At 39.8% G+C, this 21521-nt stretch overlaps 3 protein-coding genes across 3 annotated transcripts; 2 read left to right on the top strand and 1 right to left on the bottom strand.

The window, feature by feature from the left end:
• Positions 1-2243: 2243 nt before the first annotated feature.
• fxyd11 (FXYD domain containing ion transport regulator 11) lies at positions 2244-6121 on the top strand. Its single transcript, XM_055041761.1, has 7 exons — positions 2244-2293; positions 3983-4038; positions 4162-4194; positions 4996-5010; positions 5224-5298; positions 5414-5438; positions 5556-6121. The coding sequence occupies exons 2-7, from the start codon at positions 4005-4007 to the stop codon at positions 5584-5586; spliced, it is 213 nt and encodes a 70-aa protein (XP_054897736.1). The 5' UTR covers positions 2244-2293; positions 3983-4004; the 3' UTR covers positions 5587-6121.
• A 300-nt stretch (positions 6122-6421) lies between these two features.
• fxyd3 (FXYD domain containing ion transport regulator 3) lies at positions 6422-18209 on the top strand. Its single transcript, XM_055042052.1, has 8 exons — positions 6422-6542; positions 13603-13660; positions 14443-14484; positions 14680-14703; positions 14869-14943; positions 15081-15117; positions 15195-15238; positions 17555-18209. Exons 2-8 carry the CDS (start codon positions 13627-13629, stop codon positions 17572-17574), a joined length of 276 nt encoding a protein of 91 aa, XP_054898027.1. The 5' UTR covers positions 6422-6542; positions 13603-13626; the 3' UTR covers positions 17575-18209.
• Positions 18210-18366: 157 nt separating this feature from the next.
• LOC129367526 (uncharacterized) lies at positions 18367-20869 on the bottom strand. Its single transcript, XM_055042050.1, has 5 exons — positions 20671-20869; positions 20474-20503; positions 20085-20373; positions 19781-19917; positions 18367-19274 (listed from the first exon to the last, which is right to left on the bottom strand). Exons 1-5 carry the CDS (start codon positions 20702-20704, stop codon positions 18928-18930), a joined length of 837 nt encoding a protein of 278 aa, XP_054898025.1. The 5' UTR covers positions 20705-20869; the 3' UTR covers positions 18367-18927.
• Between the last annotated feature and the right edge of the window lie 652 nt (positions 20870-21521).

Below are 21521 nucleotides of genomic sequence, written 5' to 3'. Positions count from 1 at the left end.
TCAGTCTGCGTAAAAGAAATAAATGAAAAGGAATGGTTGAATTCCTGCATATCTGAATGGGACAGTAATATGAGATCAAGTCAAAATGTAGCTGATGTTCTTCAATAAATAAGTATATACCTATATTAATGCGGACAAGGGTAATGTTTGTGGGGTTTGTGCTACCCTCACCTCTTCCTTTCAAGGTTAATTTCTGTGACTTTTTTTTTTTTACCAAAACCTAGCAACGGACTCACTACAGTGTGACTTAACCTGTGCTTTGACCTTTAATAGTGCTGTTTATGGACAAACACACTTCAATACCACCATAACAGAGGTGTGTGTCAGGCCATGAGTGTAAGATAACCTTCACTGTTTCGTGTGTATTCATGCTGTGACCTTTTACAGACAGCAAATGACTTTGGGGACATTATGTTCACCAAATATCATTAAACAAAGGTTAAAATATTCCAGAGGATATTTTAACCTCTGGAATTAAAGGTCAGAGGTGGAGCTGCTCATTAGTTTTTGCAACTTTTCAGACAACTGTGACCTTCTACTGACCTCTGAATTTGTGTTGATCGTCGCAAAACAGAGCTCTGCACGGTTCAGAGTGTTTTATGACCTCAAGACATATTTTAGTGATTTAATGTAAATGACAAGTATGTTCATTTTCGCTTTAGTGTGTCTATAGCAATAATAACCTTTGATGATACTGTCACCAAAATAAGTCGTAATAAGGACAGGAGCATCAGCTAAAAGATTTATGGTGTATTCATACACCATAAATTCAATAATCATCAGCTATTCATCAAATATACTCATCAATATTCCAGTTATTATTAACTCTAAATTAATCAGTTTTTAGCCTTGATTGGAGGAAACTCAGCCTTTTTGTTTCAATTTTAACAGCAGTATTTATTCCTGTCTTCTGAACATTAAAGCAGTGATTGTGTAATTTAATCTTTAGCATGAGAGATGTCTTAGAGCACAGTGACCATTTTCTAATCATCTCATCTAATCATCTAATAATCATCTCATCTAATCATCTAATAATCTCATTTGCAGGAACACAGGAAACCAGGAAGCGGTCAGATAAGTGGCCGCGGAGCATTCAGATGTTTTCCTTTTCTTCCCCACAGAGGCGACACACACTGGACTCGATCTGAATATTCCAGCACTTAAAGCCTTCGATATTTGGTAGATACACCTGAAAATTGTGAACTTTTACGTAATAACGTGATAACAAACAGCAGCACTGACCAAACGACAACAATGTGACATGAGTAGCTTAGTGGAGGTGATTAACTCTGGGTTTTCTCTGCTTTTTTTGCTTCGAGGTCACCAGGTATCAGCTGCTAAATGAGTCTGATGTCACTTACACACAAACCTTGAGGTACGTGTCTCTGCGTCTCCATCGGCTGCAAAAATAAACGCTCTCTCCTGTTCGAGTAGTTAAAAGGAAAATGTTTGCCCCGCACCAGACCAGCAGAGTGAAAGGTATTCTACGGGGAGAAGGGCGCCGGGTGATACCTGGAAACCTGACAGAGACCAGAACTAAAACAATAGCACCTGTGGAGGAAGGAAAGAGAAAGAAGGAGTGGAAAAATACACAGTGCAACACAAACTCCCTCCCTTGTTGCAAGACCCAAATATTGATGTTCACAGTAGCTCTCCATCCAATCTGACTGAGCTTAAGCTATTTTGGAATAGCTATCTTGCATATGAAAGCTAGCAGGACTGTCCTAAATGATTGGCAGCTCTAGTGACCTTGACAGGTGACCTTGTGATCACCAAAAATACACATATATATTTACAAATCAACCATACATATTTAAACCCCTATGAGGCTCTGTTTCAGATGCATGACACGTTTTACAAATATTCTCTAGAATATTCTCACCTCCCATTTGCACTACTTTATGTATTTCTAGCGCATACAGAACATGTTAAAATACATTGACTTTGTTACAATGTGACAAAAAGTGACGTCAAAGGGTTTTTGCTACTTTTTCAATGGCCTGTAAAATATCAGGTGTTAGTAAAACTACATTTTCTCAAGTATAGCTTTCTGCTATGTAGTCATTCTTGCTGATGTTTGTGGAATAGTCCTACAACTGGCCTTCGATACACACTGTACACATATCCGTTCAGACGTCATGTCACGCTCACAGTGCGGTCGTGCACATCCAAATGTTTCTACCCCAAACAAAAAGGAGGAGCTGAGAGTACTTATTCAGGTAAAAAACAAAAGACACTTTTAACCTTTCACAGTCTTCACAAACGCTCCTCTGCTCCTGAATCGTCACCTCAGGTAAGCCTCAGTAGGGTTTGATGAATTGGAAGCTGAACATGGAAGGTTGTGCTTTTTTTTTTCTTTAGAACAGAATGAGTTTTTTTGGTCTTTTATCCTTGTTTGATCACAAGTGGTAATTAATTTGTTTCCTTGTTAATTTTTTTTTTCCTTGTTAATTAATTTTTTTCATGGACAACGCAAAAACGATTCTCCAGTAGACAGTGTCTGTCTGTGAGTATGGATGATAGTCAAGTGCTTCAATGAAAATGGAAAGTTTTCTTCCTGAGTTAAAAGGACAGATGTATATTCTCATATTTATTTATTTTCTACCCATGTACACTTAATTGACGTTTTCTGCTAGCTTGATTTGGCAAAATCCACTGCTGCTTTAGGTCGCGTGATAAATGTTTTCATGCTGTGCGAGGCGTTTTGTTTTTTGTTTTTTTCTTTTACACATTGCATCTAGAAGAGACAAGCCTTTGTCAACCTTGGCTTGTTGAGTGCAACCTGACACTGACATTGAAAAGTCACCTGACGAAGGTCAGAATGGAAGTGACGGAAATGGAGTCACAAAAAGCCCATGCAGACTTTCTTTTCAAAACGTCAGCTGACGAGGACGCAGAGAGAAAAATGTGTTGAGGTTTCAATAAATCTTCCAACCAAACAAAACGAGAAGCATTTCGTGAATTTACTTTTGCGTCTCCTGGTCAGAGTGACAAACAGGGTCCTTTTAATCGCAAATGATAAGTGCACTTTAGGCAGAGGGAAGATACAGAACACATTTGATTTCCCACCAGCCCAAGGTCAACACCAAGCGAGAAGAGAGACTTGCTGCAGGCGGGAACAGGTCGGCCATCTGGGCGCCAACCCACATAGATGGTGTCCAGGTGGTTATTCACCTGAAAATCTATTTAAATCTTTCAACAAAACTAATGCGTAGTGTTTTACTTCATAATGTTAGCACCCACCTTTGCTTTTTGTCATGTAACAGACATGATAATTAGCGTCAAATGCCATATAAACTGACAGAAAGCGTATTATTGAGCCCATGGAAAACCAAAAATTTTATTAACTTGTACTACTTCCTGTACGTATGCTGGACAGCTTCAATCACTGCAAAGCAAATTTACCAGTGAATATTGATCAATATCAAACTGCTACTGGTCAGTAATTGCCGAAATCACTTTGGTTCATTGGCAAGTTGAAAAACCATGTTACAAAACCTGTGTGGTCAATATTGTTTTTCATTATAGGCACCAACTTGACAGATACTTATAAAATATCAGCCTAATGAGAAGTAATTTTCTGAATCAAATGCATATTTCCCATGTGAAGTTCAAAATCAGATAAAGATCATGAGAGGTAGAACAAAAACTGCTCCGTACATCACATGACTGACTTGGCTGGATGCTAAAACACTTTCCCCAGTCAAGTGCGAGCCGCAGGAACGTTTTCTATAGACATGCTGGGTTTCGACCCATAACAAAAAGCGATCCGCTGTTTACTCTGCAAATACCCAGAATGCACCCCTGCTGCCGAGGCGCTGACCTCTCTCAGCACAAGGACGTTCTTCCCGAGGAAAGGGCAAAGTACACGGCGTCGCCAGTCTGCATGAGTCTAAGAGAGCGAGCAAAGACGAAGTGATGAGAAGAAATGTCTCACGATGCTGTTATGTCTCTCTGTGTGTTTATCTTCGTCTCTTTCCAGCTGCCTGTCTGTTGTGTTCAGGATGGGACATCTCAGTCTGGTCACTTTGCTAGCAGGTAACCTAAACCTGTGTGTTATTATTAGAACAGACGGACGAAGTGAAGAATTTTCAATCATTTCAAGTTTTTTTTTTAAATAACGTGCCATTTTTTAATTTTTTTTTTTTTACTTTCTTTCAGTGCTGTTCTCCATTTTTATGGAAACTGAAGCAAGTAAGGCCATAACTTTTCTTTTTGTCCCCCCATTAGCTTTAGTTGATCTGGGGATAAACCAGTTCAAACGAGGCCTGAGGCTCACATTAAGTAATACCCTTAGTATACCTTAGTAATGAAAACAGATGTTTTTATTTGTAATGTCGAAGCAGCATCACTAACAATGTAACATTTATAATGATGTTATTGCTCAAATTGAACTATTGTTATTTTTTATTTACTTTGGTGTGAGGCTATTTAAAGTGGAGTTTGCGGTGCAGAATATGGTTTCTTTTTTCTTCTTCACAGAGTGACATGATATATTTCTTATGAGAAAATGCTACATCTATTTCTACATAATGTAAACCTGTAACAATTACAGCTTAGAAAAACAGAAATTATCCAAAAGTGAAGTAATGGCAGGTCTTTGGTGAATAACAGAGCAAGTTTTTAATGGTGGGATTTTATTAACAAATTGGTTAGTCAGGTTATTTGTTTAAAGCTTTCAACCCTAAAAGAGAGACTCCTCAATATTAAAGCGTGAGAAGCTTCGTCCTGTTCTTAACTTTTTGCATTTGCGACCGACTACTACAGAAAACTCCAAACAGCTTCATTTGCCCTTTCTTTAAAGCATGAAAAAAGCAGAGCTGGACTCTTTCAGCTGGTTGACCCGTTGCGTGCAGCAAAAGATGGGATTAAGAGTCTGCAAACGCCACATGTGATGAGGAAACTTCAGGATTTCCTCTTGGATCTTGACGGATTAAAAACTGTAACTAAACGTGTTTCTTTCTTTTCCATGCGTCTCACTGCTGTCGTCTCCAGATCCGTTTGTTTACAGTAAGTTTGGACCCTCTTCTTTCCCTACACGCTGAAATATGAAACATAGTTTCACAGCATTGAATATTTGATCACAATTCCATTTGCGCACTGCGAATCACTGATTGCAAAAATAAGGGAAAGTGAAATTTATTAAGAGCTTTGATTCAAAATATGACATCCAACAAAATTTCTAACTCATATGCTGAATGTGTGTGCTTCGTTATCTGACAGACTATGAACGGCTAAGAATAGGAGGCCTGGTCTTTACCTGCTTGCTGATAGTTGGCGCAATCCTCCTTTTAACCTGTAAGTGCTCCAAAAACATAAACAAAAATGATTCATACATTTTCAGCTTTTCCTCTTGATCCAAACTGTCCAGATATTTGGCAATCATTTCAAAGAATCAACTTTTCTCTCCTAGATAATCGCTGCAGCAGAAAATCCAGGTGAGACATTTCTACGAATCTCGAGTTTGTCTGCGATTCAATTTGCTGTCCACACTGGCTCTGACTTTACCAGCTGCCTTGTTAACTGCTGCCACTCCCTTCTTCCTCTTTATCCAGTGGAAAAACGAATAATGACAGTGATATCTGATCGTGCTCCTGACAAACCAGTTCAGGAAGAGGAGCTGGGAAGCGGCTGGCCGGCGGAGAGACAATGGTGGGAAGAACATCAGCTCAGAAGATCAGGCATAACCTGAACAGACATAAAAAAAAAAAAAAATCAGCAATCAGAAACCCCAAATTTATATTTTTGAAACAGCACCATGGGTAATCAGCCATGTGTCATGGTTTAAACTTGTTGAATCTAAATAGCCTATGTGACATTTACCCCCAACACAAGACTTTATTTTGTCTAGATTAAATGTCTATTTAGTAACTATTCCCATCGATGTAAACATTGATTGATTAGACAGCATTGTATTTTTGCTCTTTCATAGACATCACTACAATGTCGCACTAAAATCATGCAGAATAATTATAAGCTTTATGAAACAGTACCAATTGCAATAAGGTGATATGTGATCAGTTACAGATGCATTTAGTGATATTTGTCCAAGTATTTAAAGCATTTGGGAAACAAATGTCACCAGCTTCTAATTCTAATAAACATCTATGATAAAAGTGAACAGATGAGTCAGAGTGTTTTTTTTATTATTCTTTCAATGCAGATCTGATCATTATTGTGCCTTTATTTCTAAGCAATTAAACGTGAATAGCAGAACTCTCCTGAGCTTAGCGCTTTATAGACCAGAAGCTGACTCTGGATCAGCTCCCACACCCACTCGTGTGGGGTGTGAAGCCAGCGGAAACCGACCGGGGACCAGCAACTCTTTGACAAAGCTGCAGCAGCTCTTTGAGCCCGGCGGCCCCTCCTTTTCTTTTTCTTTTTTTTTTTTTTTTTTTTTGTTGTTGTTGAAATGAAAGCCAACCTGTTGAGTGTCAGAGCGACGCGTCGAAGGCTGGGCGTGGGCGCGCGCGCTGGAGAAAGGACGCCGCTTCAGAGAGTCACGCAGAGACATCCGCAGCTCAATTTCAACGACTTTCACGGTGAGTTTTCGCCAAAAGCGACCCTTCGGCCTGAAATGTTCTCCTCACGTTGTCCGCGCTGTTTATTCCCTCTGACACATTGACAGTTTTCTCCATCTTTGGGAAACTGGAAACGAGAAAAGCAGCGTTACTTTTCTTCTTCTTCTTCTTTTGTTTTTTTTAGATCAGTCGCGTGCGCGAAAACCTCTCCCAAAAACTTGATGAAACGCGCAAATATCACGTAAAATTATTTTTATCGGTTGTTTGAACAGCAACAAAGACTATAGAGTGCGTAAATAGACACATGATTCAAAGTGAAATCTCGTCTAAAGCGATTTATGCCTCCAGTCCTGGCGACAGTTTGCGCTCGCGCGCAAGCAGAGGCGGTCCATGTACGAATAGGGACCGGGGCCCCTTCTCCTGCTGTAATGGTGCCTTTTGTCGCTCTGTTTTCACTATTGGAGTGAAAGTTTCAGAAATTCAGAATTTGTTGTGAGGAGTCTATGATTTGTGTTGGACAATGCTTTTAGGTTCATGTTTTCCATGTTTCACGGTTTACATGAGTTTTAGCAGCACAAACTTCTACAACCATTTAACGATTCAGGAGTTTTCGATGTTTGTCAAATTTACAAGGGCTTGAACGTAAAGGTTGGCTTTGATTACCACCTAAGACAGCATGGGGAGCTCAAGATCACAATTCATAAATCGTCTTTAACTGGATCCAAATCTTTTCTGTTCATATTCATTCACACTTTGCTGTTGTTGTGCACAATAAAAACAAAAGCCTTTCAATCAAGAATTTGATGAAAAACACAAACAAAGAGGGAAAATGACAGAATCCTGTTTGAGAGGGGACATTTTGTTATCTTGACTATATTGGAATTTAGAGCAAAATGTCAAAACAAATAATTAAAAAGTGACCTTAGCATGCTTCTCCTGTAAGTGACAAACTTTACTGTATGTATCGTTAGTTTGATTTCACAAAAAAGTCTAACTGGAAGTGCTAAATGTTCTCTTATTTCAATCCGAATGCATTAGTAACTATATAAAAATAAAATAAAATCTGATACAAAATGTGATCTCAAACGATTCGACCCTTTTGGAAACGTTTGGTTCCTAAACCTCCGTGAAGCTCTCCTTGTAGCCAAGCTGCAGCTTGGTTTCTCAAGCATATAGTGGCGTGTGGTGTGTTTGCCAGTGTGTGACAGACAGAAGGCCAGCTGATAAGAGCAATGGTGACTCTTGTTTGCCAAGTGTCACAAGGACAGGCTGGGAAAAGGACAAGGGGACAGAAACCACTGGTGAAGCTGGAGTGACAGAAAACTCTTAGCGGTTCCTCTGGCGAATGTTGATGAAGGATTTAGATCAGGATGTGGTCTGCATATCGGCGCATTCCTTCTGCATCAGTGGAAGTTGCTCAAAGTTGTCAGGTTCGATGTAATGATATTTACATTGCCAGTTCCCATCTGTGAGCCATGAGTGCTGCTACAAACTTTGCATTTGTAAAGAAAGAATTAAGAGAACCGCAAAGCAAGTTAGCGAATTTGAGCCAGAAATGATTAAATTGTATTTATAGCTTTTTCCAAGTAGCTGTGAACTTAACAGCAGGATGGAGTTTGGGATCCTGAACGAGGTGATAGAGTTATTTATTCTTTCACAGATGAGACAGACTTAGCTCTCCGTCTTCACCTCGCCTCTCGTGATCACAGAGAAAACAACAGGAGAAACTGAGAGAAACACTTTGGCTTTGGAGGAGAGGAATAGCGAGAGCTCAGAGGCGCCCGCTCCCTCCTCACCTCTTCACGCGGCACTTTGCGGGCTCACGAACACGGATTTAGAAACCCTGACAGGGAGGCATTGATCTTATATCAGCGTCATGGCTGTGACCTTCGCTGCTCTCACCGCTTGACCTCAGAGCTGTAAAAGCTCCACTCAGATGAACCACAGCTAATCCTTTCAGATTTAGCAGCCATAAACGTTCAAAAATGATGCTTTTAATTCTGTAACTATTGATTCAGATCTTAGACTGAGCGTTTTTTTCAACTGAAGTCTGGTTGAATGAAATTATAGAAATGCACTCCATCCCTTCTTCCTGTGAGTGTGGCGGCAGAGCTAGGCACATGAAGTTTGTTGTTAGCGCTTGTGGTTTCCATGTGTGACTCATGGTTGGAGTATGCTGCACTCCCTCGTGCTTTCTGCCTGCGTCCCTCCTTCTTTCCTCGGTTTCTCAACCTCGCTCTCCCTCGTCTTCCTGGCTGAGGCCTGGATTCCTCTCTCCTACTTTCCTTCTGCTGTTCACTCTTTATGTCCTTTGAAATGTTATGAGCTTTTCCTTTTCTTGTTTTATCGCGCCACCCCCACTGAGTCTGGCTTCTTCCTTTCCGTGTCTGTTGCGGTTTTTTTGTGTTTTTTTATGTCAACTATAAAAAAGTTGCTCCATTTGTTGGAGCTCATCCTCGGTCAGTATTGATTAGCTGGTATCCAGCGGATGCATTTGACAAATCTCCAGACATTAAGATTATCCGTTTTCACTTCTCTCTTTCCAACGATTAATGGGAACTTAATCATCAAAGAAATCGGAGCGGACTCAGCCGTCTTCGGTGTGTTCAGGCTACAACAGAAACCTTCCTCTGTGTATGCCTGCTCTCTGAGGATGTGTTGCACACTGGAATGCACTGATGCTAATTTAGGCATAAAAAAACACCCCTGAAAATAGACAGCTGCCTTTGTAGTGCAGGAACACAAACACGCGTGTCTGGGAGTTCAACACGTTGGAACAGTACTTCCAAGCTGGACAGTTTGCCATTTCACCAATTCATGCTCCCATTTCGTACTCTCATGTTGACTCTTTTTTTTTCTTATCTATTCCTAATCCCATTTCATAATCACTTTGGCCCCAAAGTCACAGCAGCTGTGGACTCCCACTGTCTGTTCTGGCCAGGCTGTTTCACTGCTACCCATTAGTGCGGGCGTAGTTTCTGTCGTGTCCAACTACAACCAACAACAAGATCAACGGTCCACTTTCTGTTCCACATTACAATATTTACAGAAACTGTGGTAATTTAAAGTATTAGTTGATAACTTAATCCTGACTCTGCTCTTTGAAAAAATCTGGAAACATCGAATCTACTGTGTTTTTATTCCCAGTCCTGAGGTGATCGACTACAGACACTGAAACATTTTAATCGCTCATTTTGAGTTATTCAACCACCTACTGATGTAATTCATCAGCTGAATCAACTGTTTTCTAAACTAGTTTACAATTATCTCACCCACAATGCACTTCATCCTGATCATTGTTCACATCTTTGCAGAACATGTCTAATTCTGTCTATTTAACGCAGTTTATTTAAAGCAGTTGTAGAACTGCTTTAAAGAGGACCCCTATGACCAGCGAAGGCAGTGAAGCTGATCTGGTTAAATGTAATAACACGATCAACTGCAGAGAAAAACAACGGCTCTATAGAAGTAGACCAGGCAAGTTTGTAAACCTTCCACAAGTTCCTGCATGTATGGTCTTGTTTATTTCAGCGTAAACATACCAGTTTTGCTTGCGAATTCGTGACCGTATAGGTGCGTCACGCCTAGATGGTTCAGCATCACTGATGTCAGAGAGGAGAAGAAGAGAGGCTGGACTGCAGAAACTGATTATGGGCTCAAGAGCAGAAACCCTAGAAGCCCTGCATCTGGGACTTTGTAATGTAATGGATAAATGGGTTGAAAAGGCTGGAGAGAGGGAGGGAAGGGGGAAAAAAGGTGAAAGTGCAGGGATGTGGACAAGTGTTGTTTAGGAACAGGCTCCAAGTAAAGGACAAGTTCAAACAGGGCCAAAGGGAGAGAACAGGAGCTCATCCAACGAAGAAAAGCAGTGGGTTATAGTGGTTTTAAACAAACAGGCAATTCTTTCAGCTTTCAGATTTGGCAGAAAGAAAAGTAGTGAAAGAGATATGCGAAGCAGGAAAGAGAGAGACAGGAAGAAAAGGGAAAAGTACTGCTGCGAGAGCTGAAAACAAAACCCAGTCAGAGACTGGCTTAGTAGCATGACAAAGCCAGAACAGAACAGTCTTTATTGCTGCAACAGGCGCGGCGTCGCTGCGCAGGGGGAATTCAGGCCTGGGAGTAAAACAAACCTCCCCATCAGCTGTGATTTCACAAGGTTCATAATAAAGAGGCAAGGAGGACAAAACAAGATTGGAAGCCAATGATGGTTTTTAAAGGATTCAGCATGCAGACAGCAGAGCTTAGATCTGCCAGGGGGGTTTGGTGTGAGAATTTGTCACATTTCCCACAAGGAAGAATCGGTAAGACGTCTGAGACATGAAAGGCTGGTTCATTGTAAAACTCCTGCAAGATGAATCCCTGAGAGATTGATGTTATTCCAATGGGAAAAGCAACTTATTTTTTAACAAGTTTTCCTTCAAACGCTCAAAATGATGTGACTGCCGGTTTGGTTTTGTAGTTTTCTTTGGATTCACGTCTTGATGTCGATGTGGGTGGTGCACCTTTGTTAATTTGTCATCAAATTTTTGGAGAGCACCAGAATGCCTGGGAGGCACACCCTGGACAGAACCGGTACCGGTGACGGCATTAATCTCACACACAGTGTTCCTGTAGTTGAGTACGTTGGAGCAAACGTGGTGGGAAGAATTTGCCTCAAGGCTTAAAAGTTCTTTTCTTGGACAGCTGCAGGTTTATGACAAACATGCAATCTGTTTTGGTTTTCAAATAATCATAATGTAGACTTGATTCCATAAGGTCTTCAGCTGGATTCATCTAAAAAAATAAGTCTGGCCTTTTTTTTTTTTTTTTTTTTTTTTTTTTTGCAATTATAGAACAAATTTGTTATGCCAGGTAATCAAATTCTACATGATGATGTGATAAAGCAGAAAAAATGACGAAAGGGGTCAGGGTCAGAAGGTTAAAAAGAAATTGTGTTTTAATAAGGTGAACGCAACTCACCGACTTGGGAGAAAAAAAAGAGGCAATGGATGTTTACTAAAGTTTCTCTCAAGTCGGTGCAACTTGATGAGGTTTGATTGATCACTGGGTGAAACCTGATCAAGAACAGGAGTGACTAATGACCGGCGTGTTGCTGCTGATTTAAGCAATCAACAACAAAAAAAGGCTTTAACCTTGCCAATACTAGGGTGATAATCACAGTTATGTCTTCCTATTGAGGACAACTTTTAGCACCTTGTGGTGAACTTTCTAAGATTTTTTATTTACTCAGTTTTGGGTTAAGCACCTAGTGTGAAAGCGCAGCTCTTTTCTTTTTAAACAGCTGCTTCATGACATCAAGTTGCTGGACTTTTATCTTTGCTTGAGCACAAAGCCTCCAGCACTTTCCTCCCATGCTCCACCCTGTACAAACATTTGCTGTAGAATATGATCGTGCTGGTGGAGGTGAGGAGGGAGCTGTTCCTCAGGCTCCTCTCCGCTTTCCCTGCTGCGTGCTCTTCATTGCTCTTTGTCTTCCGTCTCTTGCACGCCTCTCCCTGCTCTGTCTTTCTCCGCTGGTCGCCGGCCAGCTTCCCATCCTCTGCATTCCCTCGGCGTCGCCTGGGGTTGCTGTGAGGAGGCACCAGGAGAGAAGCGCTCATCCTGTTGTTTTCTTTCTCCCCTCCCCGTTGCCAAACTCCAGCCGGCAGCCAAGTGGGAAGAGATACTGCTTTAATAGCAGCCTTTATTCTGATCCAATCAGGCTCAGCTTTGGTTTGTTTTACACCTACAAACCTTGACAAATTCATTTAGCTAAGGCAATTAGACAGTAGCTGTCTTGGGGATTAGATTGGTTCTATACAGCCGACTTTCTGCCGCTGTAAGTGGTGCATTTTCACAGAAATCTCTCACATGTGACTGTGTGTGAATCTGGTCCTGCTCCAGTCTGCTCTTCCCTGTGATGCACCCAAACTCGGAAAAGTGCAGTAAGTGGAAAATCACTGCAGACTGAGGTGTGTCACAGCAACAAACAACCTGGGAGCTGATTCGCTCGGATGACGCGTGGAATCTAAATAGAGCGCCAGGAAATGAGTTAATAAAGGAAGATTTAAAATGTTCATACTCCTTGTATTTTCTCTTTTTTTTTAACTTGTTTTTTTAACATGGCTTTCAACGTTTCTGTAGATATAAAATGTGTAAGTCTGCATTACGTTTAACCCACTTTCAACCCGATAACCTTAAATGATATGATGATGCCGCTTTTCATAAGCTAACTAGAGTTAATTTGAAGATAGATGAAGCTGAATGTAGACCAATTCTGCAGAAAAACCCGATGGAGCCTTCAAAAGATTTGACACTGAGGTTGAAGTTCAGCGTCCAGCAGGACAAACACTATCTAGATCAAAACATATTTCTGTGTCATAATAACCGACGTTCAGGCGTAGAAATTAGCAAAATGAAAACTAGTAGCTCGCCAAGGCATTTCATTCCTGTTACAATGATTTATAGCATCTGGAGCTACATCTGAGAACACAGACTAAGAGCTCTTTTAATAGAATATCAGCATCTTCTGCTGTCGCACTGCAGAAAACAGGATTAATACATCACTTCAGAGCAAGAAAAGCTTTAAAAGCTTTTCTGGATAATAACAGTCTGACAGACAGCTGCACTGAAGCAGCAGAAACGATTACAGTTCTGAAGCTTTAACATGGGAACCTTGTAATGCCGTTACCACGAGGTATTTAAGGCCTTCATCCCTTTGTGACCATAAAATCACCCCAATTTTCAGCCCATGTGAAATAATTGGATTTCTTTTCTTGCGAGTGAATATTTATTCCTGCCGTTTCTGCCTCACTCTGCTGCTCGGCTCACAGCACAATGAGGAGTTTTTAACGTCACAAACACGATGCATGACATTTAAAATGTAAATATTTTGGCGTCCTGAAGCCATGTGACTAAACAGTCTGTTTGAAGCAGCAACTTTATGGGGACACGAGCTTCAATCTGATGTTCTGGATTATCAAACAAATCATCATTTCCACTCAGTTTCTCTGGTAGCAAATTTTGAGTATTTGCTACCAGAGCCTGACAGAGATCAACAGTTTGATCATAATTAACTTACTGCACCTTTTGTCTTTTTCAGATCTGAACAGAATCAGGCCTGAAGATGTCAAAGATCCTCACTTTGGCGTTTTTGGCTCGTAAGTAAAACAGAATATCTTGGTTTCTGCCAAGTGGCTTAAACTGTTTTTAAAATGTAAATGTTTTTCTTAAAATGTATTTTTCAAATAATGAATAGTAACTCAACACACAAAGCACCCTTCACTCTTTGCACCCCAGGTTGAACCTGCATACTAAAAAACACAGAAACTTTTCTTGCTGTTTTCTGTTTGTAGCCACCCAGCTGTTTGTAATGTTTCCATTTGTGGAAGTATGAACATCAAGCCGCATCCAATTTACCTCAGTGTTGTGTTCTTTTGTCTTTCCCATTTTGAAGAGTAGCTAAGACAATTTTAATTATCATATTTAGAGCTAGGATATTATAGACTCATGGATATAAAAGTTTCTTTAGCCTCTGACAAACTCAAAAGAAAGATTTAGTTTGATTTACTTTATAGGATTTATAGGAAGGTGTTTGTTAGAAACTTTAGAAATATTTAGTAATGTGAATCTTTCTTCTCAACATCTGTGCACTCTGTTCTGAATTGTGATGTTTTAATTAAATATATATTTCTTAAAGATGTATTTAAAAATTTATTTCTTGTGAACATGCAGATTGCTTTTATTTTGTTATTTGAGTATCTTTGTGAGAACTTGCCTTAATTGAACCATAAGTACACTAACATTAAATGTCAGCAGAAGTACTGATCCTGCAGAGGCTTGCATTTTCTGTGCAGCTCTTTTCCTGTCTGTGAAATCACGTGAGAGGTTTCAGGCTGTGGTTCACTTCACTGATGTGTATCTCTCTGTTTTTGTTTTTCAGTTTTGTCCCTGGTGTCTGTCCACGCAGAGGCCACGAACGACAGTAATGTTTTGAAAACATTTTTATGCCTTTGGATTAGGTTTTAAATTAGTTCAGGACAACAAATGTCTTAATGTTGTGACCTGTGATAGGTTCAGAACGAGGCCACCATGTTTGCTCATCTGTTTACATTGGGTCACTTATTAATGTTACTGCTCATCCTCTCTCTGACCTTTTCCCTCTTTTCTGCTCCAACAGACGGAGAAGAAGCGTTTACATTTGGTAATTCGCTGTTCTTCTATGACTACTGCATTTTCATAATAACAGAAGTTAAATTAGTAACATCAGCTCTTCGTATTTGAACCAGGATGTCTGGGGAAATCAGTTTATCCAGTTGGGTCCTGTTTGAGCTTACTGTTTAATGATGAGCGCCATTTGTTTGTGCAGACTACCACAGGCTGCGGGTTGGAGGCCTCATCTTGGCTGCTGTCCTCTGTCTCATTGGCATCACTATTCTGTTCAGTAAGATGCATACTACACACACACACACACACACACACACACACACACACACACACACACACACACATCTTGGTAAACATGTGATATTACCCAGAGATACAGCCATGGTAACAAAAAGAGCGTCTTTTCTCTTGAAGGTGGCCACTGCAGGTGCAAGTTCAACCAGAACAAGAGGTGAAGATTTTTTAAAGCACCGATATAAATTTGTGTGAAATCAGAGTGGAAACACTAAAACTCTGCTCTCTTTTCAGACGGAGGACAGGAAGCAACGCTCAGCAGATGCTCAACGACCAAGGTGCTCTAATTTACACTTAGTTACTTACCCATCAGCCAACAGATTAATATCAAGATGTCCAAAAATAAAATCATAAGTATTCCTCAAAACTGTAATCCCCCTTATTTACCTGTTTTACATCAGTATACCTTTAGACGTCTTCTAAATTAGGAGTAAAACACAGGATTTTTGTACTTAATATATTATCCTCCATCTTTATTTACAAAATTTTGATTGAGCTTTATGGAATCTGATATATTTTCACACAGTGACATGTAAACAAGTTACTATCTTTAATGTAATACAGTCTTGCAGAAATTTTATTAGGGCATTAAACGCTTATTTCCAGTGCAGTGTATAGTAAATATATGTCAGCTGCATTTATTTTGTACAAAAAGGCAGGAGAGTCATTAACTATAGCACTGCTGATTTTATATTTAAAAATATTTAAATTTGGATGTTTTTTCTTTTTTATAAAAAAAAATGTGATTCTTCTACGATCTGCCCTCTAGATTACATCCCAGCAAAATATTATTTATTTAAAAATAATTTTCCGTCTGTGTTACAGATGCCAGTGATTGTACATAAATTAACTAAAGCTAAAAAAAAAATATTGCAAAGAAAACATCTTTTATTGAAAATTGTCAGTCAGATAAAACAAGTATTTTCATGCAATATTGTGCATCAAATTTAATTCAAAAGGTGTAATAGTGGCTTAAATATTCAGTGTTTCGTTTCGTTTCCAAGTTAGTTTAATTTTTCCGGTTAAAAGCTGAATTTATTCCATCCATCTGTTTTGTCGCAAACACACACGCACACACACACACACACACACACACACAGCCATGCCAACACATACTGGTCGGCGCTCACGGAGCTGGCCTGAGATGCCTCGGACCTCGCTGTTCAACAGGTGGCGGGACGCCGGGCGTCCGTAAGGTGGAGGAGGGGCGCAGGGAGGGGACTGTAGCTGCTGGAGGTCACCACACTTGTGCTGCAGCAGCTATAAAAAGATTCAGCGGTGAACCCCTTGGAGGGCACTTTGCCTGATTGTGCATGATATAACTCTGTTTTATGTGATATGTTCACAGATTTTGGAAATTATTTATAAAATAGCTTCTCTTTCAGTGAAATAAGCGATTAAATAATTATTTGCACATCTCACCTAATGCAACATTACAGGGGTTTTCATCCCATCAGTTTTGATGACAAACATCCCAACAGTTATTGAAAAACCTTCACACGTCTAATAGAGTAAAACAAAAACTGGCCAGTCATGATAAATATATTTTCGTCACAGAAATCTACAATAAAGAATGTATTACATGATCCAGACATATTCACTGTTTGTTTTCTTCTCAAACATAAAAGTAAATTGTTTTGTTTTTTAAGTGTTCTGTGTTGAATTTCCTTTTAATTATGATTTGTAACATTGTTGAGTGTATCTATGTCTAGTAAGGACTTCCTCAAAATGAGATGGTACGTCTTGAGAGGGTTATCCTTGGATTAAATGAGCAAAAGATTAGTGAGTCGGTGAACCTATAGGCATCATGATGCAGTGACATTTAGAAAACAAAAAAAAAAAACTCTTGAGTGGTAAAACACTTGTACAGCCAGTGAGACCGACTCCCTCTATCTTAGAGTATTTAACCAACAACATGTTGCTGACCAGTAACTGTAAACACCTTCAAATGTATACATTGGTCAGCTGAGAAAACAGCCACAAAACTTATCGGCTCTCGTGAAAGTGTTGATCTTCAATAGCTGCTAAGATAACATTACAATCTCCTCTCCTCAAAGAAAACTGTCACTGACGACAGCTTTACTAACTAAAACGTAGAATGCAGAGTTATAAAAATGGATCTTCCAGATATTTATACATTCATATAACCCTACATGTATCTTTAAATAAAATGCAGATAGTTTATTGCTGCCTGTGCTTTGTGAGTTTAAGCTGACCTGACCAAAAGGTTGCATAGCATATCTTATGAAAATGTGTTTGGTAAACCATGCAATTATTGCAGCTTTGATGCAGACAAAACACAGCTGAGACCCACATGGAAACACCCCAGTAATGCGTTAACATCGCTTCATGGCGCCTGCAGGGATTTACTGCAACCATATTTTCCACTTGCATTAGCGCACCTATACCTGCTCTGTCTCTCCTCCTCCCTACCAGCTTTGTCTTATTTACACATTTGTTCCTTCTTGCAAATAATCTCATTTTAGAGTCCGTGTCGATGAACTTTTAAGTGAAGATTACGAATGGGGAAAAAAGTCGACTGGTCTGGTAAATGTCTCTGGTCTCAAACTTCTCTTTCCATGTTGTGCTTACAGTTCGTGCCTGCGACTGCTAAACACACCGACTTCTCAAACGTCCGACCAACAGAAACCACAGAGCAGCGGCGGCGAGATTTATAAGACCAAGCACAGGCTTCTGCTGTTATTTAGAGAAATCCACAGAGAGCAGTCGGCATGCACCGGATATTAGATGTGAGGCCTTCTGCCTGGCAACTGAACTACTGACCTGCACCCTGTTACACTCAGACATATTGTGCATAAAACTGTGCCGCTTTCATTTCACTCAGCTGAACTCTTGTGTATTTGAGAACCTGATGGGCTGGGATGGACTGAGAGACCCCAAAAGTTTGTGTAATCTTCCAAAAATACAGGAAACATTTCACAATTCGGCTTGTGTCGGCTGAAATGAAATGAAAGTGGCATCGATGATAATGCAAACATACCACCAAAAATGATCGTAAAGCTCCACATATACTCCAGGCTGTGTCTGTCGTCACTTCTGTCATGTATTGTGTATGTGTGAGGTGAACACTGATGTAGATATTAGTCACCAACCTAACCTGCAGTCTGTGTTTTGTGTCAAATCCGTGAAGTGAGTGTTGTTCTTTCCCCAAGTTTCATTTTGTGGGGGAGAGTAGTGGATTGTACTGTTAAATGAGTCCTGTTTCTATAAAATAACAGTTAAAACACATGTAGGAGTGGACCTTTTTTTTGTGTGTGTGTGTACAGTGATGCTGCGTGTGACGTACCTGAAATGAATTAAACTCTAAAGCTTTAGTGCAATGTTGGATTCTGCAGAGCACATCATAACCACAAGAGGGAGCTAATCAAATAAGTTTATCATGTATTTGGATCATAACACATTAAAAATGGTGCACAACTTAAATGAAATGATTGATTCAATATCAAACTTTTCATTTTGACTATCATAATTAGTTTCAATGGGAAAACACATTTAATTACCAAACCAACCTCATTTCACTGCAGAGTGTTTTGCTAAACCCAACAGTTCTCACGTCTTTCCAAAGAAAGAAAACGAAACTTGACTTATGAAGTAGAATGCATAAGACAAAGTCAAATGTTTCTTCATTCAGTAAGTCACAGCATAAATTATACAAGTGTTTTTTTTTATAAATTCTGAATTATAAAAGTGGTTTTGATGCTATCAGAAACATTACAGGTTGTAAAGAAGCAAGAGTAGCAGAACTGCAACACATTACTGAAGTAATAGTAAAAATATTCATTCACAGATGAGTTCAAAGGCTTAAAGTTGCTTGACAAGAACGCTTCTCAAGAACTGAGTGACTGATCATAACATATGCAAATGTAACAGTAAATATTTATGATAACCAGCACATAATAAACCTGCTGTCAAAGCCTGTCTCACTGCACATCATAGTTGTTTTTTTTTATAATGCACAGATGAAATTAAACTCTTTGTCATCATTTTGGCTGAACCAGCGATGGTTTCCTTCTTTCTCCATGGCTCCACTCATGTCACAGTCTTCTTTGTATCCGTTCGAATCCCAGCGCCGAAACTGCACAACGTTGTCATCAACCCAGAACCAGAAGTCCAGAGTGCAGGTGTAGCGCAGGCCGGTCCAAACGAAGGGACTGTTGGCTTTCTCAGCCTCCAGCTCAGCAAAGTTCTGGGTCTGTCCATCCAAGATGGAGGCCAGATCTCTGTGGTTATCCCTGCAGTAGTTCAGAGCTTCTTCCCACGTCTTGTTTTGGTCAATCAATTTAAAGGGAGATTCTGGAAGAGCAAATATACACATAAAAAGAATATTTAAAAAAAAAAATCAAGACTCGGCAGATGGTAAAAAAAAAGTACATATATGTTGTTTAGTCAGAAGAACATTTTTTAGCTTTCCATATATACTCTAATGTTTAGCCGCCATGTTTTAAAAAAAAGAAATGAGACGTGAGGATCTTAAGTTCTTTTGGAGTTTGATTTGATTTTAGTGTCATTATTATTCTGTTTTAGTTTCTCATTTTGATTAGAGGAGTCTTGTGACTGTTATTTTTCTTCTTTTAACATTTTTTTTGTCCCTCATTTGTTTTCATTAAATCACCCAAAATCTGCTCAACGCCTGCCGGCTGCATCTGGGTCCATCCGCACAACCTGCAGCACGACGCGAGAGACTTTAATCTGAACGTGACAAAGTTTGCCAACATTTAGCTTTTTTGACATGCTTCATGTTCACACTGATGCCCGTCAGCCAACCAGCCACATCTATGGAGGGAGACATTAATCATTACCTATCTTATGGCCTGTGATGTTCACTTCACATAGGACTAAAGGTTTTGCTGGCATGATGGTGACATAACGCCCCACCTCTGGCTTAAATGAGTAGGGATTGCTTTGGCTGACATTGAAGCCGGTGATGTTATGAACCCTGAAACAAAAAGAGGAGAGGTCGAGGATGGTGATGTGAGAATAATGCTGGCTGTGTGCAATTATATTTGGATCCTTTGCTGTAAAACAATTCAGACTCTATGATAGTAATGTTGGCAAGTGCATAAAGATATTTCCTGAAAATAGGAAATAAATTAAGGCTCTTACATCTTGTTGTCGACGCTGTTGTTCTGTGGAAAGTTCCCAATGTAGATCTTCACCCCATTTATTTTAGAATGGTCAGCTTTTTTGTTGTATATTGAGATGCAGGAAATGTTGTAAACACCCTGCAGGTCGATGCTCCACCAGGAAAGATCAAATTCTTTCGTGTTTGAACATGTTTCAGTGTTTCCATCAATGGCTCTGGAAGAGTTGTATTCGTCAGATTCGTAGGTGTAGGTTGTAGACTGAGAGGATTTGGAGTTAGTTAGATCTACAGTTTGAGCGTCACAGCGAGCTGCAGAGAAAAAAGAAATAATTCGATCCTAGAACTTCAAAATGTCTAGAACAGTATGATGTCTACCAGTGACGCATCTGCTGAATACATTTGGTCCTACCTGTCGCCGGCTGGGAAACACACAGCCTCCCTGCGAAAACATTTATTTGGAAATATCCTCAAACTGCACTTGTCACTCATTGTTTAAACTACAGCCTTCTTGGAAAGTAATGGAAACTTTTCATATACATGAAAAAACTAAGAAAAGAGGATTTTCATTTCTCCCGGTGCCCGAGGGGATCAAAATGAGCCACTTACCTATCAAACTGATGAGCATCAGACTCTGCAGCATGTCTGAAAGTACACTGCTTGCGCAGAGTTATCCCCCGTCTGTAAAAAAAAGAAAAGAAAAAGAAGCAAAAAATAGAGAATAAGAGAGTATCTGTCAGAGCAGGATCCCAACTGAGCGGTTGTCCACAGTAAGCCTCGCAAGTTGGTCACTTTCTGACCTGCTTCTGTTCCGTCCGCTTGTATGAAAGCAACATATTATCACAGATTCACCGTCAGACTTGTCGGTTCAGCTGTGGAACATTTGCATTTTTTCTGCCAGGGGATCTTATCAGTTTTCTTATTATGTTTTAGTCAACATCTAGTCAATTCACTCTTTGTGCGAGCTGCCCTACATATTCAAATATTGTCTGAGCTGCATGTAAAACAGATTTTTCAGGAAGCTACGTTTTTCATGTTGAAATATTTGGGCCCTGTGATGACTTTGAGCCGTCCTTTGCACCAATCAATAAAAGGCGTAGGGACGGCTGTGGAAAATGTGGTACCACTTGATTTGACGGGTTTGTGCATAAGACTGACATGACACTATCATAAACATAACACCTGAATAGTTGCAGTAAAAGTGCAGTAAAACTGTCAACTTTTCATTGTTTGGTAGGTAATGACACTTTTAATGCAAAGTTTTATTAAAATTTGTATTAAAGGTCTATTAACATGGTCAACTTTGCATTATAAGTGTAATTATGTAGAGAATGACCCTTAATGAAACAGTCGTAAAGATTCATGAAGACTCCTTCATGTTTCTGACAGTGTCATGTCAGTCTTATGCACAACTCGTTCAATAAAGTGCTGCAGACTGTTATGTAACAGACCCCTTTTCG

This window comes from Poeciliopsis prolifica, unplaced genomic scaffold, assembly GCF_027474105.1.
Source record: "Poeciliopsis prolifica strain line A6 unplaced genomic scaffold, Auburn_PproV2 SCAFFOLD017, whole genome shotgun sequence".
In the NCBI taxonomy this organism is placed as follows: Eukaryota; Metazoa; Chordata; class Actinopteri; order Cyprinodontiformes; family Poeciliidae; genus Poeciliopsis; species Poeciliopsis prolifica.
This window is presented reverse-complemented; position numbering and strand designations above follow the sequence as displayed.